Here is a 21899-nt window from a genome sequence, read left to right as displayed (position 1 = left end):
TGTTCTGTGAAGTTTGTTGGAAGAAATAACATGAGCTAAAAATAGCCATACTTAAAGTGATTAAAAGTCAATCAAGTTTTTTTTCCCCTTGGTGCCCTGTAAAAGCAAAAATTTTTCTTTGAGAAAATTACTCATGGCAGCATACTGCACTATTGACTGCCATAGACTGCCAGCCTACAAATCAAACACGACATCTAATTTTAAAGATACAAACTGAACCAAAAAGAAATTAGCAGGTTTTCTAGCTAGATAGCTCATTTACACTGTCAAGTAAATCCCTCTTTGAAGACATGCAAAAGAACCAACTTGTAGAGCCAAATCCACCATAGCATTTGAATTATTTGTGAAATAAAGTCAGAATAAAGTCATTTAAAAATTATGGGTCATTCAAAAACAGGAAAATCATATTCTCAGACACCTAGCCACACTTCACTGCCTGCATTGCATCACAGAAAAGAAACTTGCCTTTAAAAGTCAGAGGATAATGTCTTAACCAATTTGGGAGAATAAAATGCAGAAGCAGCCATTACAATGTATTGAAATAGCCTCAGCTCTAACTTCACTGCCTGGTACCTAGAAGCAATCTTCAGTAAGTGGAAAAGAAACATTTCCAATGAATTACATGAAATCACAAGAAAGGTTATAATTTGACTTTACGGCAACACAGCCCATTTCGAAGCAAGTAATGTCTCTACTACAGTATGGAGAACCATCTGGAAAAAGGGGAGTTGCTATTAGGTGCTTCTTTTTCTGATTATTACTTCTCATCATGCTCCAAAACTGCTCATCAACTAAAATGTATGCTGCTCCTCATGTTCTCTCTACTACTAATTCGGGTATTTTAAAAGCTATCTTTTTTTTTTTTTTTTGCCTCATTTTTGTCTTCCTCAACACTAATTGCAAATTGCTTTCCTTTTGTAATAATAAAAAGAGAAAGCAAAAATTAGTTTCTTTTATGTGGGACCTCACGGGATAAATTAAAAAGAAGGGCAGTGTGCAGAAATAAGTGAACCTGGGTCCAAGACTGCCATCTTTAGCAAGGCTTGTTTGCAAGGTTGGCCCTTGGCTGGTATCTGACAAGCTGGCTGGTAAAACAAATCCCTACACTGATATAAATACATTCCCTCAGTGATAAGAATGGCTCACTGTGCCTCAACTGTTTGTATAAATGATGTGATTTATGTTGAACACCTTTCCTTCTGGAAATCTAGAAAAAGTTCTTTATGTTGCCAGTATCTAAAATTTCAAGATGATATCCCTTACACAGGTCAATTTTCACCCACTGTAAAACTGCTATTGCCACTCGTCTTTTTATTGCAGCACTAATCAGAACCTCAATCCAGAAACCAATGTCCTTCAGATTAGAAAACTAGAGTTCAAAGATGTTAAGTGCCATACAAATAGTAAATGACAGGCCAACAAAAATCTTTAGGGCTAAATTACAAATACATGGCTCATTATAAAACTGTCTCTTCTTCAGTGATATAAACTTATTTTTATTTGCCTTAATCCCTGAACTCAATCCCAAAGCAGATTGTGGCCTTATTCTTTTTTTTTTTTTTTTTTTTTGAGACGGAGTCTCGCTCTGTCGCCCAGGCTGGAGTGCAGTGGCGCGATCTCGGCTCACTGCAAGCTCCGCCTCCCGGGTTCACGCCATTCTCCTGCCTCAGCCTCCCGAGTAGCTGGGACTACAGGCGCCCGCTACCACGCCCGGCTAATTTTTTGTATTTTTAGTAGAGATGGGGTTTCACCGTGTTAGCCAGGATGGTCTCGATCTCCTGACCTCGTGATCCGCCCGCCTCGGCCTCCCAAAGTGCTGGGATTACAGGCGTGAGCCACCGCGCCCGGCCTGTGGCCTTATTCTTAAAGGTGTACTGTACTTCAAATCACAAGCTGATTGGTTCTGGCCAGGTGCAGTGGCTCACACCTATAATCCCAGCACTTTGGGAGGCTGAGGCAGATGGATCGTTTGAGGTTAGGAGTCCGAGACCAGCCTGGCCAACATTGTGAAACCCCGTCTCTACTAAAAGTACAAAACTTAGCCAGGCTAAGTAATCCCAGCTACTTGGGAGGCTGAGGCAAGAGATCACTTGAATCCAGGAGGCAGAGGTTGCAGTGAGCCGAGATGGTGCCATTGCACTCTAGCCTGGGTGAACAGAGGAAGACTCCATCTCAAAAAACAAACAAACAAACAAACAACAACAACAAAAAAAAAACAAGCTGACTGGATTTAGACTAAATACAAATGTATGTAGGCAAATGCTTTTTTTCCTTACCCAATAAGGTGAATCCTTATTATCCAAGGGAGAATGGAGTCAGGCTACTTTATTTTAATCCTCACTTTTCCACTTAATACTGGAAGGCACTGGGCAAATAATTTAACCTCTCTAAAGCCTTATTAGTTTGCTAAATTGTAAAATTAAGATGGTGAAAGTATCTATTTCACAGGTTGGTATGAGAAGTAAATAGTGTAATTATAAAACATAGCACAGTGCACAGTGCCTGGTACCTAGCAAGTACTTCATAAAAATTAGCTATTGCTGTTGCTATTAATGATATAAAACTATATAATACACTGCATCATGGTTACCTCACTGTATGTATTGTCTCCCTCACTGGGTCACAGGGACTATACACTTTTGTATTCTCAGAGCCTGGAACACAATATACTCTCAATAGCTTTTTTTTTTTTTTTAATGTCTAAATCCTTATAAAGAAAAAAAGGGAAGAAAAAGATCTCTAAAATGTTACTCTCCAGTTTAAATTTAGCAAATGTAAACATGGTCAAAATGATCTCACTTGGTTCTTATTCACAGAATTTCTTTAAGGGATGGAGGGCAGACAGAAGGTATAATCATAGCTACCATTTCCTGAATGCCTAACATGTGCTACGGATGTGCTAAGTATTTTATATACACTATCTCACTTAATTTCCACAATAACTCTACAAGGTAAGAACAGTTAAAATCCTCCTTTTACAGATAACACTAAGGGTTTAAAAAACCTGCCAAAGGTGAAAGGCAGAAAGTGGTAAAGCCAGGACTCAAAACCCATGCTCTCTCATTATTCTACACTGCTTTCCCATGAAGTGCAAGGAAAGGAATTATTAGCCATCAAAAACACAAAAGAACAGGAAACAAAGAGATCCCTGAAGTGACAGCTATACATTGTATCTTGATTCCTAACAAGCTCTAGTAATAACATTTTAAAAACCTAAAAAAAAAAAAAAGATGTTAATCTTGAATAGGACCACAAAACTCACAGGGTATCAAAAATGTTGAACCTCCCCCCACAATGTAAAACCAACTGCAATTTGGCTGAAAACAGAGCTCAAAAAGTACTATTTTAAAGAAATTACTCCCCTACACCACCCACTGAAGAGATAAAGACAACTTTTTTTTGAGACAGAGTCTTACTCTGTCACCCAGGCTGAGCGCAGTAGCGCGATCTCAGCTCACTGTAACCTCCGCCTCCTGGGTTCAAGCAATTCTCATGCCTCAGCCTCCCGAGTAGCTGGGATTACAGACAAGTGTCATCACAGTCAGCTAATTTTTGTATTTTTTAATAGAGATGGGGTTTCACCATGTTGGCCAGGCTAGTCTCGAACTCCTGGCCTCAAGTGATCCACGTACCTCCCAAAATGCCACCACACCCGGCCAAGATAAAGACAACTTTTATCAGACTAACACACCTGATGCCAGAGATGGCTGGCTAACCAGTTCAAAGAAAACAGGCATTTGATAGCTTTAATAGAACATTATGAAGAATCATTTCAGTTACGTTTCTCCACTGCACATTTGAATAATAAAAAATTCTACAAAGACACTTCACTGAAGGTATGGCATCGGGAACTCCATAAGTGCTTAGGAAGGATATTAAACACAACTCAGGTCTGAAGGATATGTAGTCAGTACAGGAAGGCATTTTCCAAATTAACTCATTTGAGGGAATACAGCCTTCTGTTCCCATGCGTCTCACCACACTTAAAGGGATAGGGTGGGATCAAAAAAAGAGACAAAATAAGCCAGGCACAGTGGCACATGTTTATAACTTCAGCACTTTGGGAGGCCAAGGTGGAAGAATCGCTTGAGTTCAGGAGTCTGAGATCAGCCTGGGCAACATAGCAAGACTCCGCCGTATCTACAAAAAAATGTAATTTAAAAAATTAGCCAGGTGTGCTGGTGCCCACCTAAAGTCCCAGCTACTTGGGAGACACAGAGGCAGGAGGATGGCTTGAGCTCAGGAGGTGTAGCCTGCAGTGAGCCGTGATTGTGCCACTGCACTCGAGCCTGGACAATAGAGTGAGACTCCATCTCAAAAAACAAAAGGACAAAATCCTTGGTCATTAGGATATGTCCAGCAAAACAAAATTGTTTTGAGTATGACACATGAACACCTTCAATTATCTTATTTTAATCACAGTGAAAACAGAAGTTATGCAGTGATATAAAAGACCTGAGTGGATTGCTTCATAAAGTTCCCTGGCTTGATAATAAGACTCAAAGGATTCCTCAATTCACACTGGAGAGATGAAGAATTACCAGGGGTGAGAGTGGTGTCAATGGTGACCCTGTTCTGATTTAGACAGAACTGAGCATGGCTTTAAGAAAAATAAACTTTTTCTCTCCTTTATCCCAGTTTAGAAAGTAGACAGAAGCTGCAAAGGGGGAAAGTAGTAGGAGATGAGGCATCCGAGAGAAACCATTTCCTAGTTATTAGGCTAAAGAACTTGAACTTTATTCTGAAGCAGGCAATGGAGAGTATTTTAAGCATGGGAATAACAATCAAATTTACGTGTTTTTTTTTAAGTCATTTTAGTGGCAACCTGGCAGATGATGTGGAGGGGAGTAACACTGGACATAGAGATGCAGATGGGGCCTGATGTTAAGTGCAGAGCCTCAATGCTCAACAGAGCAGCAGTAGGGGGACTGAAAGGGAGTATTCTGAGGTAGAATTGGCAGGACTTAGTAACAGACTAGTTATAAGGAACATGAAAGAGAAGAGACAGAGATGACCACCTACTAGAATTAGGGCTTGGATGACTTGTCGGAGCCATCATGTCATTTTCCAAGAAGAAGAATACAGGAGGAAAAAGGATAAATACCCATTTGTATATGTGGAGTTCTAAACTAAAATAAGGAGATAATAAAAACTGATGGCAAACTCAGAAGCTGAGATTACAATTTCAGTTGGAAATATATAGTGCCTATATCCCCCACCGACACACATATTTAGCAAGAAAGGAAAATGTTCAGTTTGGGGAGAAAATGATGTCTATCTTAAGAATGCGCACTGTCATCTAATTTAGATCCCAATTCAGCAAAAACATGGTATCTCAAAGAGATTATGCTCTTAGCAACACACTGAATCTTCAATTTCAATCTATTTTTTATAAAAATGGCCAAGATACACTGCAAAGAAAATTACTAGCTTAACAGTGCTTATTACTGACTGCATTCATCACTGGAGTTAGAAGTTAGGAAATTACCATGTGTTAATTAAATTATGAGCACACACATTAGTGACAACCCCAGAGAAACTGATTCTTAGGTTTTACACTGCCTTCTCTACTCCACCACAAACTGCATTTAGCAGTGACGGGGCTGCTTCTACATCAACCCAGCCCATGAATAGAGAAGCCTACATGACTGAAGCTCTTTGAGGGCCAGATCACTGGATCCATGACTTAAACATCCCACCACTGAACCCAGTAAGTGTGAGATCTAAGGCTGAAAAGAGCTTAAAGTTAAAACAACTTGATTCAGCATATTAATCAGTAATGCTCCAACAACGAAGTATTTTTTTCTACCAGCAAACTGAAATGTAGTCAACAATCCTTTCACTACTAGCAACTAACATCTTCTAAAGTCTGACTGAATTGTTGGCATAATCATCCAGTATGAATTTCTTACCTTTGCAATGGGTAGACAAGAAATCAGATATACAAAAAAAATGGTCTTTGCAATTTAGTTAAGGAAAATCCTATACTTACAATGAATTATAAACTATGCTAAGTGCTAAATGGTAAGAAGTAGACATAGAGGGGCAAGGGCACACTACAAGTTCAAGGATCTGCAAAAAAGATTTTGGATAAAATGTTACCTATTACCTCAGGGATATCAATCTGCAGCAAAGCTGACTGGGGAGGGTTGGAAGAGAGAGGGATGCTGCCAAGGAAGACCTGAATTAAGGCACAAAGACTAGCTAGGAATGTACTACACATTGATACAGATGTGCGATGAGTCCTTATTCTAGAAAGGTGGCAGATCACGTGCTCCATTTAAGAATTACATGCAATCAGTTCTGAAAAATGCAGCTGAGTGCAAATTCAGGGAGAGGACCATACAGCCGTTTCATCTGAAATTCATCTCCTACTGCCTGGAAAAATATTAACTGTTATATGACTTTTCTGGGTTTCTTTTTCTTTTTAAGGAAATTGCCAAGCCTCTCAATAGCAATTCATTCCAGTGTTGGACATTCTTTTAAAAGAAAAAAATAATATTTTTAAACACAACCTTTTTGGCAATTACACTCTTTATTTTCTTTAAATTAATATTGAATGGCTGCTTGCTATGTGCCAAGCACTGTTCTAGCCACTAGGGATATAGTCATAAACAAGACAAATTCTGCACTCAAAGAGCTTCTTCTTGTATGGAAGATAAAAAGTAAACAAATACGCATATAATTCCAGGCTGTAAAAAAGATTATACAGAAAAATGCAATAGAGTTTTTAAAAAGACTAAAAAATAGTGAGGGAAAATAGTTAACATCTGAGCAGAGTTGAATAAAGGAGTAACCCATGAGAAAATCTGGAGTGTCCCAGTGAAAACAGTACACCAAAATCCCCCAAGCTTAACGTGTTTGAGGAACAGCAGAAAAGCCAGGGTTTCCAGAGTATAATGACTCAAGTAGAAACTGACAGATGAGGATGACAGAAACAAGCAGGATCAAGAACATGTAGGGGCTATAAAATAGGCCACAATTAGGGATTTGGAGTTTAGCTAACTGAGATGGGAAGTTACTGGAGAGATTTCAGCAAGAGAGTGAGTGATCTATGTTTTAAAACATCAGTCTGGCTGCTGTGTGGAGAACAAAATGTAACGGAGCCAAGCACAGAAGCTGGAAGACCAGTTGAAAGGGCTACTACAGCTCTCTAGGTAGGAGTGGTCAGATTCTGGATGTACAGCCAGGAAAATACGACAATGAGATGGCTGTGGAGTACAAAGCAAAGAGAAGAATCAAGGGTAACTCTCAGGTTTTTGTTTGAATAAATTAGATGAATGGAGGTATCTACCTGAAATGAAGAAGACTGGGAGAGAAGCACTTTGAGGGGTAAGCGGAAATCAAGAGATTGGCTCTGGCTATTGATGCCTGATACACGTTTTAGACATTTAAGTGGAGATGACAAGTAGGCAGTTGGACAGAAAAGTCTGGGACTTATAGGAAAGGTCCAGGTTGAGAATATAAATGTAGAAGTCAGCAACTTCTACATGTTATTTAAGTCATGACATTGGGTATCACCTTGGGATGAGGGTAGACAGAGGAGAGGGCCAGGGGTAATAAGCTCATAAGCTCAGGGACTGGCAATATTTACACAGGTCAGGAAGAAGACCAAAGAACAATGAAGACAACAAAGACTAGTTGACGTAGGAGGAAAGCTGGGGGCAAGTGGTGTCCTAGAAGCCAAGTAAAGAAAGTATTTCAAGAAAAAAGAAGTGATCAATAAGTCAAATGCTACTGAAAGGCTAAGTAATATAAAAAACTACTATTGAAATTTGATAAGATGGAGATCAGAGCAGAGAAATGGTGCTAGCAACAGCTGAAAAAGGTACCTGGGCAGGCAGATATATATATATATATATATATATATATATTCTTTTAATTAGTAATTAAAGTAATAGCATTAATCAGTGTCTGTGATACCACTGTGTTACATGACATATAGTTTAAAGAAATAATAATTTGAAACTTTAAGGGTTACTCCATGAAAGACAAAAATAAGTTTCTAAAATTGCGATATAGTTCACACACTATAAAATTCACTATTTAAAAATAATGCCAATTCAGTGGTTTTTAGTATACTCACAAGGTTATGCAACCATCACCACTATCTAATTCTAGAATATATGCATACCCTCAAAAAGAAACTCCATACCCATTAGCAGTCACATCTTATTCCTGTCCCCTATCCCCTGGCAGCCAACAATCTACTTTCTGTCTCTATGGATATACAAATGCAGTCATACTATATATGGCCTTTTGTGATTGGTTTCTTTCACTTAGCGCATTTTCAGGATTCATCCATATTGTAGTATGTATCAATACTTTATTCTAACGGTCAAATTATATTCCGTTGTATAGATATATCACATTGCATTTATCCATTCATCAGCTGACAGACTGTTTCTACCTTTAGGCCATTATGATAACTGTTATGAACATTTGTGTGCCAAGTTTTCCTGTGGACACAGATTTTCAGTTCTCTTGGGTATACACCTAGGAGTGGAATTGTTGGGTCATATGGTTAACTTTACGTTGAATTTTCTGAGGAACTGTCAAACTGTTTCCAAGAGTGCCACCACATTTTACATCCCTGTTAGCGATATATGAAGATTCTGATTTCTCCGTATTCTCACCAAAACAGGTTATTTTCCTTTTTTTCCCCCTTTATTATAGCAATCTTAGTGGACGTGAAGTGGTTTCTCATTGTGGTTTTACTTTGCATTTCTCTAATGACTGAGGATGTTGCGCATCTTTCCATGTGCTATGGGCCATTCGTACGTCTTCTATGGAGAAATGTCTATTTACATCTTTTGCCCTTTTAAAAACTAGGTTGCTGTCTTTTTATTACTGAGTTGTAAAATTCTTTATATAGTCTAGATGCTAGACCCTTATCAGATATATGATTTGAAAATGTTTTCTCTCATTCTGTAGATTGTCTTTTTTCACTTTCTTGATAGTGGCCTTTGACACACACATACTTTTTATTTTGAGGAAATAAAAAATAATGAGTTTTGAGACGCTAATAAAGATCAGTTTGCAACAGTATTAAAAGGCCAGCACCTTGTTTCATTAAACACACACACACAATTATAGTAATGTTATAAAACCGTTCATCTTCTTTGTCAGAGCTAGGTAACAGGGCACAAGCATATCACCTGGAAGTCTGACAAGCTAAGATATCTTCCAGTAGAGTAAAAGAGGAGATACCTAAGGACATATGGTTGGTGGGTGACAAAGCCAAGGCCACAGCCTAGGTCTTCCACCTCACAACAGATGCTCATCCCACTACTACGTTAGCTAGCACATTAGATAGCACAAGGCACACTCTGGTATGGGAAGCAATGTGCTGAGTAAAGAAAGAGCACTGGATTAAGCACTGGGGGAGCCAGGTTCTGTAAGTGTTACTAATTCACTGTGTGGTCTTGGGCAAGTTGCTTTGCTTGTGTCCTTGTCTACAAAATGAGGCTGAAGTATCACATGAGTTTCAGGATCTCTTCATTATAAACATTTTAAAGAAACCACTATTAAGCAGAATAGCTTTTAAAAACAAAACAAAAACCTTAAAATGTCAGAACCAGAAGAGACTTTAAAAAATCATTTAAGCCAGTAGTTCTCAACCTGGAGGTAACTGTTAAAATGCAGAGGTAATAGAGACATGTGAAGAAAAATGCAGATATTCAGGCCTAAAAAAAGTCCAAAAATCTGTTAATTTTAACTAATTCTCAAAGGAGTCTGATGTAAACAGATTAAAGCTGTGCTTTAAGATCAGGCTGACAGGCCAGCCAGGAGACAGAAATCCAGGTATAAGGCTAAAAGGGTCTAGATAATAGCTTCTGGAAAGCATGGTTTAACACCACATATCAACTTTAATAGCCAAAACAAATTAAGCAAGCAGCTTTTCTTTATAAGTGCCAGGCAGAAGAAAATGCTTTGATGTATTTGGGGCAAAATAACATACTGCAATGATCTAAGTCAAGTTATTCTGTGATGGAGGCGGAAAGATTATATTTGCATACTTATTTTTAAGATCAGGAAACAAGAATTGCTGTGTTCTTAAAGTCAGTTTCATAAGAGTAGAAATTCACATCTGCTTAGGGAAAACTAGGAGCATATTTGCATCTCTTTATTACACTTCTTTATGGCAAGTGAAACTACAGCTGCAGAAATAAAATAAAAACCCTCCCCGCCCAAATCAAGACACATCAAATTAAATAAATTATATTAGGCTGGGTGTGGTGGCGCACGCTTGTAAACCCCGCACTTTGGGAGGCCGAGGCCGTTGGATCACCTGAGGTCAGGAGTTCGAGACCAGCCTGGCCAACATGGTGAAACCCTGTCTCCACTAAATATACAAAAATTAGCCGGGTATGGAGGCACATGCCTGTAATCCTAGCTACTCGGGAGACTGAGGCAGGAGAATTGTTTGAACCTGGGAGGCGGGGGTTGCAGTGAGTGGAGATTGCGACAAATCGAGACTCTGTCTCAAAAAAAAAAAAAAAATTATATTAAAGGTAATAGCTTCTCATTCCCACACAGCAAAAGCCTCTCTATTCATTCAGATCCTGCTCCACTGAGAATAACATTTTTTTCCCCAAGTTCTCTCCCACAGTACCCTCAGTCTTCAAACAATTAGAGGCACCATCCTCTAAAGCTGTTTCTGAAGACTGAGGTGGCAGATCTCAAGTTTTTTCTCTGCGAAATTCAATGCTAAAAGTACTTATCTTGTGTTGATCACTATAGAGAAGCACTCACAGGAAAACGGGCAAATACAAATTGGTGAAATAATACAAGATAGTATGTCATATTAAGTGACAGCTTAATTCCCATGTGCAGTGTAAGTGCTAGAGGAATTCAGGGAGGGAACAGTTCAATGTAAGGCTGAAACTAAGTTTTCCAAGAAAAGGCACTCAAGCAGCTCTTGACTATTCTCTTCTGTCCCTCACTTATTGGTTAAATCTTCCAAGCACTCTTTTGTGAGACCTTTTATCTATTTCTGCTACTCATGTTGGGGTTCTCATCACCTTGTCATTCTATTTTTACCACAGACAGCCCTTTACAAAGAACATTTACTTCTAATAGATTCCAAAGGACAGGGAACAGAGCTGGGTGCGGTGGCTCATGCCTGTAATTCCAGTACTTTGGGAGGCTGAGGTGGGCAGATCACTTGAGGCCAGGAGTTCACGATTAGTCTGGGCAACACAGTGAGACCTTGTCTCTACCAAAAATAAAAATAAAAATAAAATAAAAAGGGCAGAGGAAACCAAACTAAAAAACCCAAAGAACATTTACCAGCACTATACAATTTGATCCTTACAACAAGCCTATAATATGTATGAATGTCCACAATATTTACATAAGGAAATTTAAATTCAGTAATATCACACAACTTATCCAAGGTCATGTGGCTTTTATTAGGTAGGTGCAAAAGTTATCGTGGTTTTTGCCATTACTTTCAATGGCAAAAACAGCAATTACTTTTGCACCAACCTAATAACATGCGGCACTAGAACTCAAATTTGTCTCTTTTTATTATATATTATACACTACTGTGTATACGGCCTTATTAAGAAGTCTTCTAATTTCTGTCTCTCCAAACCATCTGAATAGTTTTCCTAAAAACCACTTTACACAGTCTCAAAACCCTTCAACAGCTTTCCTCTACTTCAAGCAATCCACGGCCTCCCTAATCAGATGCTATCTACTTGTCACTACAGTTCCTTTAGAGAGCCTTCTAGTCAACTCAATACCTGAGAAACATAAAACACCATCACATCTGTGTAACTTTACTCAAGGAGACTTTTTTTTACCTGGCATGTCTTTCTTTTCTCCCCCCAAATAAGGTGCCAGTTCCACTCTCAGGAATGAGGCCTTTCCTTGAGGCTCTTACTCTTTTTTTTTTTTTTTTTTTTTTGAGACAGAGTTTCCCTCTTGTTGCCCAGGCTGGACTGCAGTGGCATGATCTCGGCTCACTGCAACCTCCACCTCCCGGGTTCAAGCGATTCTCCTGCCTCAGCCTCCCGAGTAGGTGGGATTACAGGCATGCACCACCACGCTTCGCTAATTTTGTATTTTTAGTAGAGATGGGGTTTCTCCATCTTGGTCTGGCTGGTCTTGAACTTCCGACCTCAGGTGATCCGCCTGCCTTGGCCTCTCAAAGTGCTGGGTTTACAGGTGTGAGCCACTGCGCCCGGCCGAGGCTCTTACTCTTATCAATAAGCTCGCAGGGTTCACTCTCTCTCTCTCATTTGAACTTCTGTAACAAGTACACACTTGAGCGAATATACCATATACTTCCTTAAATAGATTCAATTACCCCATCTCCTATATTTGGCTATTCTGAGTGCTCTCTGACAGTAGGATTCTTGATTTACTCCTCCACCATCACACATCTGTACTGGACAGTACAGGTAATGGAGATCATTAATGTGTACTGTCTTACTTGGTTCTTCCCAAAACCCTGTGATATAGGTGCCAGAGATTCCAAAATTCCAAATGAAGAAAGGTTAATTGACTTGCCAATCTTCATACTGTTAGCAAGTAGCAGAAATACTTCAAAGCTGAAATCTTATGATCCCCACATCCGGGTTCTTTCAATAACACAATGGTGCCATATACAGTATTCCATAATAATAGTATTCCATACTGCCTTAGCAGAATGCCCATACTTAATGTTTGCTGATGATGATCCAAGTGCAAGGAAGAGCAACAGCGGTTAGTGGGGCAGGTAAGCACAGGCTATGAGGTGCTTACCTAGCAAGAGGGTAGGATTTGTGTACACAAATGACCATCAATTCCCCATACTCTCACATGTCTTGAAGCAATTTACCATCCCAACCTCCAGAATATGTTTCTGTTTCTTAAGGTTTGAGTGTGAGGCCAGGTGCATGTTGACTTATGCCTGTAATCCCAGCACTTTGGGGAGCCAAGGTGGGAGGATCACTTGAGGCCCAGGAATTTGAGACCAGCCAGGGCAACACAGTAAGACCCTGACTCTACAGAAAAGTTAAAAGCAAAAAAATTAGTCAGGCATAGTGGTGCACATTTGCAGTCCCAGCTACTCAGGAAGCTGGGGTGGGAAGATCACCTAAGCTTAAGAGTTCAAGGCCGCAGTGAGCTAAGATCCATTCTGGGCAATGGAGCGTGACCCCTCTCACAAGAGAAGAGTGTGAGAACCATGTCTTTCAAAACCAATGACACTCAAAAAGACAAGTAAAAAGACCTGGATCTTAACCCCTCAACATAATCATGTTTTCATTTCTTAAGCACCTACCATGTGTTATGCACAGGGAAGTCTGAAAGCTGTTTTCAATTATATTAAAAAATTCTGCTTACTATATTAAAGACACCATGCTTACCAATTCTCATCAAACCAGCCCAGGGCCCTACAATGAGAGAACTGGAAGGGAATTTAGAGTTAAGTCCCTCATTTTAAGGCTAAATCTCTCACTTTTCAGATGAGAAAACAGATATACAGAAAGCAAGCATATTTCAAGGTCACAAAGCTAATTAGAGGCAAAATCAACACTAGGACGTTGTTCTCCATGCAACTGTTTCTTCCAAGATGCTGTGCAAAGAGCAAGAAAGGCCAACCCAGGGACAGTTTTCCTTTTTTTCTTTTCTTTTAAACCCTTGTTGCTAGGACTGCAGTTAAAAAAATTTTTTTTGGATAAGCAGAGGGAGGAAAGGGGCAAGCGTGAGCGGGCAGCAGTGCGCTTGGTAGCAAAGAGGGAGGTGGAGGGAAGAGAGGAGAGGGCGGGGAAAAACAACAGGAAAAAAAGAAAAATCTTAAAGGCTTCTTGTCAGCCCAGTAGAATAGTCAATACTCAAATATTTTCAGTATTCGCCTATCATGATAAAACGCCTAAAAACTTCAGTAAGCAAAAGGACAAGAAGCACTTTGGAATCTGGAGCAGCACGCAAGGGTGATGGTGGTAGGGAGTTTGGGGGATACTGATTCTTTAATCTTTGGGCTTCGGTTTTCCGTGTCTGTGAAATGGGCACTGGCAACAGTGCACCCAGCCCCCCAGGGGAAAAGAGATGGACACGATTAAATATAGGAAAAATCAAATTACCGAAAAAGGTGTGGCGACCAGGACCAGAACACTTGCGAGAAGGGAAGAAGTTCTAAAGAGGACCGGGTCCAGGTTTGAAGTGTGATGAGGGCAAGGGCAGGCTACAAGCGTGCGTAGGGTTGTGATAGTGGTCACACAAGGGCTCCCCTCAAAAGGCCGTAGAAAATAAGGGAGACCGGGATGGGAAGGTGGGCTCGCCGCCTCCCAGGCCTCCCCAGGATTCAACTGTTCCCAAGAACCGGCTCCTCACCTTATCCAACAAGCCGCTACGGCCACTTCCTGTCCCGCAGTTGGAAGCACCACCAGCCCCACTACAGCCTCCGCTACCACCGCTTCTCCCGCCCTGTACAGCTGCCGCCGCCATCTTGTCCGCCTCTGCGTCTCCCTCCCCTCCGACTTGTCTGAAGCCGATTGGCTGGAGCTGACAGCGTGACGCGCCGCGCGGAGTCAATCGGGATCCGTAGTTTGGGTCTTGCTGGCGCGAGGTAGTCAGAGGACGTGGCCGCGGGGCTTGCTGGGACTTGAGGTTAGACGTCCCGGCCGTCGGTTGCCGCCTACACTGTCTGCCGTCGCGTCGCAGTTACTAAGGCGTGGGGAAGATAGCGGCAGGCACCGCAGTGGAGCGGCTCCGAGATCCCCGGGGGGCTCGCAGGCGCGCATCCCTCCTGACTGGGACGTCGCCTCCGCAGACCCCTCGGAGGCTGAAGCGACGCCGGAGGCAGGTGCGACTGAAAACTTAGTTTTCGAATTCGAGTCTTTCTCCGGCCCAGGTGTGGAGTTTCCAAAGGAGTGGGCAGGAGCTTGTCCTTCATCCTTTTCTAGCCCGGTTGTGGCACTTACCGATTATTCTCTCAAGCAGCTGTCATTTTAGCTGTTTGTAATGTTTTCGTGTTAACGGAGAACTCGCGTTTACTGAGTGCCTACAGTCTGCCAGGCAGTATCCTATGTGCACTTCCAGCCATCCTCTCTCTCACTGAGTCCCACAACAGCCCTGTTAGATGAGGAGGAAACTAAAGAACCTACCCAAAGTCAGATAGCATGTATCTGAACTCGGTTTTCAAGCCGGCATTTTAAAAAAATCAAAACCAATATATATCCCTTCTGACACTCTGCTTTTACGGTTTTAGGATGTAATAGTATTCTAGATTTTAATTAATTTTTTTCACAAATGTATATTGAGCACCAATATTGTACTAACGGATACAGGAGATCAAGATAGACCTGGTTGCTACTCTGGTGGAACTACTAGTCCATGACAGAGTTATCAAATAGCAATATTGTATTATACCATGCTCTATTACGTTGTATTGTTTTTTAATTCCTATATATCCCCCATAAGCGTCTAAAGAATTAAACAAATATTTTTGAGTTTCTTACTATGTAACAGGCACTATTCTAGTCACCAGGGCTATATCCCTGAATAAAACAGACAAAAACTTGTCTTGGGGAAGCCAAAATTCATGTGAAAATAATTATCTCGGCCGGGCGTGGGGGCTCATGCTTGTAATCCCCGCCGAGGCAGGCGGATCACCTGAGGTCAGGAGTTAAAGACCAGCCTGGCCAACATGGTGAAACCCCGTCTCTACTAAAAATACAAAAATGAGCCGGGCGTGGTAGCGGGCGCCTGTAATCCCAGCTACTTCGGAGGCTGAGGCAGGAGAATTGCTTGAACCCGGGAGGCGGAGGTTGCAGTGAGCCGAGATCAGAAAGAAAAGAAAATAATTATCACTGAATAACTGAATTATTACTAAAAAGAAAATAAATATCACTAAATAGCAGTAACATCAGATGATATTTCATTACCTCTGTGAAGCAATCCATGGACACTAGTCAGATCCCCTGTAGCTTGTTGTTGCAGTTTATCTTTTACAACTTCTCATTTTTCTTTTATTTAAAATAAAGTGAGATGATACAGCATTGCCCTAGTCACTTTTTATTTTATTTTTTATTTTTTGAGACAGAGTCTCACTCTGTCGCCCAGGCTGGAGTGCAGTGGTGGGATCTTGGCTCACTGCAACCTCTGCCTCCTGGGTTCAAGCAGTTCTTGTGCCTCAGCCTCCCAAGCTGTAGTCTTTGTAGCTGGGACTACAGGCACATGCCACCACACCTGGCTAATTTTTATATTTTTAGTAGAGACAGGGTTTTGCCATGTTGGACAGCCTAGTCTTGAACTCATGACCTCAAGTGATCCGTCTGCTTCGGCCTCCCAAAGTGCTGGGATTACAGGCATGAACCACCACACCAGGCCAACTTCTCATCTTTCAAGATCCAGCTTTAATGTCACCTACCCTGTGAAACTATTTCTGATACTTGCTGCTTCTTTCTTCACCCACTGCATGAAGTGCTCCTGTGGCATTTTGTTCATGGGTTGGGTTAGTTCAATTAACAATCATTGAGACTCTTCCTTCAGTAGGCCAGGTCCTGTGTGAGATGCAGGATAAAGAGATAAGTACAGGCTCACGCCTGTAATCCCAGCACTTTGGGAGGCCGAGGCGGGCGGATCACGAGGTCAGGAGATCAAGACCATCATGGCTAACATGTTGAAACCCCGTCTCTACTAAAAATACAAAAAATTACCCAGGCATGGTGGCGGGCGCCTGTAGTCCCAGCTACTAGGGAGGCTGAGGCAGGAGGATGGCGTGAGCCCGGGAGGCGGAGCTTGCAGTGAGCTGAGATAGCGACACTGCACTCCAGCCTGGGTGACAGAGCGAGACTCCGTCTCAAAAAAAAAAAAAAAAAAAAAAAAAAAGAGGTAAGTAGGACCCAGGCCTGACCTGACCTTGGAGATACTCACAGCCTGTAGTGAGGTGGGGAACAAACAAGGAAGCAGGCATTATAATACAGTGTGGTATAGTGCCTGTATTAGTCCATTTTCACACTGCTATAAAGAACTGCTCAAGACTGGGTAATTTATAAAGGAAAGAGGTTTAATTGACTCACGGTTCTGCATGGCTGGGGAGGCCTCAGGAAATTTACAATCATGGCGGAAAGGGAAGAGGCAAGTCTTACATGGCAGCAGGCAAGAGAGGGCAAGAGTGTGAAGGAGGAACTGTCAGTTATAAAACCATCAGATCTCGTGAGAGCTCACTCACTATCATGAGGACAGCATGGGGGACCACCTCCTTGATCCAATCGCTTCCTACTAGGTCTCTCTCTCAACACATGGGGATTATGGGGATTACAATTCAAGATGAGATTTGGGTGGGGACACAAAGCCTAACCATGTTAGTGCCTCCATTAAGAAGTGGGCCTGATGGCTGGGCAAGGGGGTTCACGCCTGTAATCCCAACACTTTGAGAGGCTGAGTTGGGAGTTTGAGGCAGCCTGGGCAACATGGTGAAAACCCATCTCTATCAAAAATATAGAAATTTAGCTGGGCATGGTAGCACACGTCTGTGGTCCAGCTACTTGGGAGGCTAAGGTGGGAGGATTGCTTGAGTCTGGGAGGTGGAGGTTGCAGTGAGCTGAGATCATGCCACTGCACTCCAGCCTGGGTAACAGAGTGAGACCTTGTCTCAAGAAAAAAAGAAAAAATAAATAAAAAAAGAAGTGGGCTTGAGGAGGCTCAGCCTAAGGAGAGGGAGATACAGGAAAGCTAATCTGTATGTAGCCAGGCAAGGAAGAGGGGCAGAAATGTGATAGGCCAAAGGAATGGAACAAGCAAAAATATGCCTTACTCTGTGTGTGTGTGTGTGTGTGTGTGTGAGAAAGAGAGATGTTTGTTTTGGAGGAAGCGCTACAGTCAGATTGGCATTAGCTGCATCAAGTTTGAGATGGAGACCAGAGGTAACTAAAGCTAACCAGGAAGTCAGCCTCCAAATCTGGAACTTTGACTTTTTTTTCTACCATATAAAGTTCTTACTTGTCTTAGATAATGTAACCTAGGGGTTATGTGCCCTTCTTGGCCCATTAGTTGTAGATCTACACCTTCTCACCTAATATTCCTAATAGGGAACTGGAATTTCTGCAATAGCATCCAGGTCTGCATGCCTCCTACAGGCTTCAGTGTGAGTCATCTTTTGTATTATATGCATGGCAAATATCTTTTCCCAGACTGTGTCTTATCTTTCAACTTTGACTTTCCTATTTTTATCTGGCAGAAATTTATTTTGTGTAAATAATCATGTAAACGATCCCTTCCTTTCAGGTTTGTGCTTCGTGTGTCTGATTTAAGCACTCCAGCCATACCCCACTATCATAATTATATTCTCCTATACCACCTTCCCATCTATGTCTTGTCTTTGTCTCCATCTCTGTATCGGTATCTATCTGTTTCTTGGATCCTTAGTCCTACGGGCAAGGACTAAAGGCAAGACAAATATTGGAGTGGAAGGCTCACAGTAGAATATAATTAATGAGGAAGTTCAAGAGCTCTGAATAGCAGGCTAAGAAGGAATATAATATTTATCTTACAGGCAAAGAAACAAGTGAAGAAACAAAAAAAAAAGGAAGTTAAGGGGCCATTCTCAAAGTCAAAGATCAAGTAAGTACTCTGGAGACCTGAAGCCAGGTCACCATATTCTGTAAGTTACTGAAGGCTTCTCCAACAGCCATCATATTTAACATTTTCCAGCCAGCAAATTACATCACATCTAACATTTTCCAGCCAGCAATTTACTCATTCATTCTTTCATTTACCTCTAGCAGATGTGTGTGATTGGTCATGAGAGAGAGTTCCTGAAAGACATACTGACTGAATATAAATTTGTCCCCATCCATCCATCTATCCATTAATCTTACCAACATATTTTTAGTGAGTCGTAGGCTCTATGCTACATGCTGGGATTACACAGGTGAATAAGGTAATTATAGGCCCCACAACAGGTGAGAAGTTGATGAGGGGAGCAAACAATTATAATAAAGTCATAAGTGCTATACTAGGCGAAGTATGGAGTGTTGTAGGAATACATAAGAAGAGCCTCCATCCCTTTGCAGGGAAGATCAGGGATCAGGAAACTCATAGTGCCCTATGTTGGACCAAAGGAGGTACCAACATTGATTCATTTATTCCACAAATATTTATGGAATCTGTTATGTCATAACATCTGTTATGTTAGGTGCTTTGTTAGGAATAAATTGATGACTACCATTGATATTGCCCTTTCTTAGGAAGGTTTTAGAGTCTAATTGAGGATATGTGTGTGTGCGTGTGTAGCAGATATATATGTTTTGGTCCTAGGAGTGCCATCATATCCTTCACTTGGCTCACATGTCTATTGCGTGCTTCCTATGAGCTAAGTCCCAATGGTGGAAGAGAGACAGTGAATTAGATGTGTTTCCAGACTTGGAAATTCATAGTCCATTGAAGGTACCCCTTCATGATCATTAATAATCTTGTGAGGTTGGGCCACGAAAGAAATACTGATGAAAGACTTCACAGCTTAGCAAAAGCAGCAGTTATTTCCACTGGCCTTCCAGTGGGAGGCCAAGGTGGGTGGATGGCTTGAGCCCAGGAGTTTGAGACCAGTCTGGGCAATATGGCGAAACCCTGTGCCTACAAAAAATACGAAAATTAGCCAGGCATGGTGGCATGTGCCTATAGTCCCAGCTACTCAGGAGGCTGAGGTAGGAGGATTGTTTGAGCCCAGGAGGTTGAGGCTACAATGAGCCGTGATTGTGCCACTGTACTGTAGCCTAGGTGACAAAGTAAGACACTGTCTCAAAAGAAAAAAAAAAGAATCAGAAAAAAGAAATGTAGCCTGGAGTTGAATCTGATTCTCAGGTGTTTGGTTTGGCCTGCACATTGTTCTAAAATGGCAAATTAGTTGCTGACTCTCAAATAGGAGATTTCACGTATAAGGCAGACTTTCCTTGAAAAAAAGTGAAGATCTGGCAACAGTGACTTAGGTTTCTGCATGGCAGCAGTTGGTAAGAGCTGACTAGTTGCTGCCTCTATGAGCATGTGCACTCTCTCTCTCTCTCTCTCTCTGTGACACATACACACACACACACACACCCTCCTACTCTCTTCCCCTCGCCTCCAGCTTTCTTCACTCACTCACATAGCCTGCCCAACTTCTGTAACCATTTGTGTTTGCAAGTCCTCGGTAAAATGTAGGTTTTTCCAAGGTTTGACATCAGACTGTGGTGAACAATCTGTGAATGACAAATGATAAGTGCAGTTGTGATTAGGGCTATCCATGCCTTTGAGGAATCGTTTTTATGCCTGTCTCTCTGAAGAGAATAATCATTTGATGAAGAAAAGACTGAGTCATACCCTAGAGTCAGAACTATATTCTTTTTCCAACTTTTTTGCATGTGTGTGCATGCACGGGCACACACACACCCCTAAAGAATTTCTGACTCACTGTAAATTGGTATTGAAGAGTCTCGGAGCCACCCCATAGCAGATAGAGGATGGAAGGTTATTTCTTTTGTGCTCTTTTTATTCTCTAGGTGTTAGGGAAATGGAACACTTGGGATATTTGAAGTCTCTCTCCCATCACAACTGTCCCTGAGGGAGCCTGCCCTCCCTCATCCTCAGTGAGGGAACCCCTCCCCTGGATGCTGGGTGCCCTTCTTCCTGCTTTCTCAGGGATGGCTCTGCGGGTCTGCCCATCTCTCTCCTGCATTGTCAGCCTTTCCTCCCTTACTGTCTCCTTCCTCTCAGTCTAGATGTAGTGAAGCTTTTCTCATCCTGTTAATAGCATAGTAATGGAAAATGAGCAGCATGAGTTAGCCATGTGGCAGATACTAAGGCATTTTCTCCTGTAATCATCAAAACAGCCCTATGAAGTAGGTGCACTTACTGTCTACATTTCACTGAGGAAAAAGCCAAGGCATAGACAAGTAACTTGCTCAAGGCCACACAGCTAGTAAATGGCATAGCTAGGATCTGAACCCATGCAGTGAGCTTCCAGAATTTATTCTTGGTAGTGACTCTGTCTGCCAGGGCTGGGACTAGGGTGGAGGCCAAGTGCTAACACTGCATTTGCACAACTCTGAGAGAGAGCACATGTCCCCCTACGTGTTCCTCAGGCACCTTGCTCACCTTCCCCCAGTGCTGGCCCTGATATTCACCCATCTCCCAATTTTACCTTCCATCTCACTGCTGTCTTGCTTTTCTCCCTTTCACAATCAAGCGTCTTGAAAAACTTGCTTATATTCACTTTTTGTATTCCCTTGCCTTCCATTCACTCTTTCATACATAAAGTCTGACTTTAACTCCACCCTTCTTCTGAAACTGACCTCCTACTTGCTCATGGCCTATTTTCGGTCCCCACCTTGCCTGACTTCCCTGCCTCTTTCATAGAGTTTTCGCTTCCCTTGGCTTACTTGGCAGCTCCCACTCTCCACCCCCCGGTTCTCCTACTTCTCTAAAATTATTTTCTTTTCTGAATCCTCCAGGGGCTTCTCCTCCTTTGTCCACACATTTTTTTTTTTTTAAATATGGGGTCTCACTGTCACCCAGGCATGATCACGGCTCACTGCAGCCTGGACATCCTGGGCTTAAGCAGTCCTCCCACTTCAGCCTCCCAAGTAGCTGGGACCACAGGCATGTACCACTGTGCTGGCTAATTTTTTTAATTTTTTGCAGAGACAGGGTCTCACTGTGTTGCCTAGGCTGTGTCCACACATGAAATGCTCATACTTCTAATTGGTCTTGCTCCTCTTTTTCTCTACTGTCCCTCCCTTTCTCATTCCTTTTTTCTGTCCATCCTTCTTTTTTTAATTCTTTAGTTTATTAACATGAACTCTCATCAGCTATCCCTGGGTTGCTGCAATACTCCCCTAACTGCAATCCCAGTTGCCACTGGGTGCCACTTTCACCTACTGCTATTTTTGTCAGATCTCTCTTTGTAAAGTACAGCTTGGATTATGGCT

At 41.8% G+C, this 21899-nt stretch overlaps 2 protein-coding genes across 39 annotated transcripts in view; one reads left to right on the top strand and one right to left on the bottom strand.

Annotated features, from left to right (window-relative positions):
- SPCS2 (signal peptidase complex subunit 2) overlaps window positions 1–14484 on the bottom strand; it is a 28677-nt gene extending 14193 nt beyond the window's left edge. The window contains exon 1 of the mRNA XM_055094681.1: window positions 14326–14484. Coding sequence (XP_054950656.1) covers window positions 14326–14439 — 114 coding nt within the window. The 5' untranslated portion in view covers window positions 14440–14484. The remainder of the gene's footprint in view (window positions 1–14325) is intronic.
- Window positions 14485–14524: 40 nt separating this feature from the next.
- XRRA1 (X-ray radiation resistance associated 1) overlaps window positions 14525–21899 on the top strand; it is a 107763-nt gene continuing 100388 nt past the window's right edge. For 16 of the 38 annotated variants that reach the window (XM_055094679.2, XM_055094677.2, XM_055094670.2 and 13 more), the window contains exon 1: window positions 14525–14797. The gene's annotated coding sequence lies outside the window, so the exon portion shown is untranslated. Of the gene's footprint in view, window positions 14798–18490; window positions 18559–21899 lie in introns of all 38 variants that reach the window. The other 22 variants (XM_008967448.4, XM_063608671.1, XM_063608670.1 and 19 more) reach the window with 8 other exon arrangements.

Source organism: Pan paniscus, chromosome 9, assembly GCF_029289425.2.
Source record: "Pan paniscus chromosome 9, NHGRI_mPanPan1-v2.0_pri, whole genome shotgun sequence".
In the NCBI taxonomy this organism is placed as follows: domain Eukaryota; kingdom Metazoa; phylum Chordata; class Mammalia; order Primates; family Hominidae; genus Pan; species Pan paniscus.
Note: the sequence above shows the minus strand (reverse complement) of the source record. Positions and strands in the feature narration are given on the sequence as shown.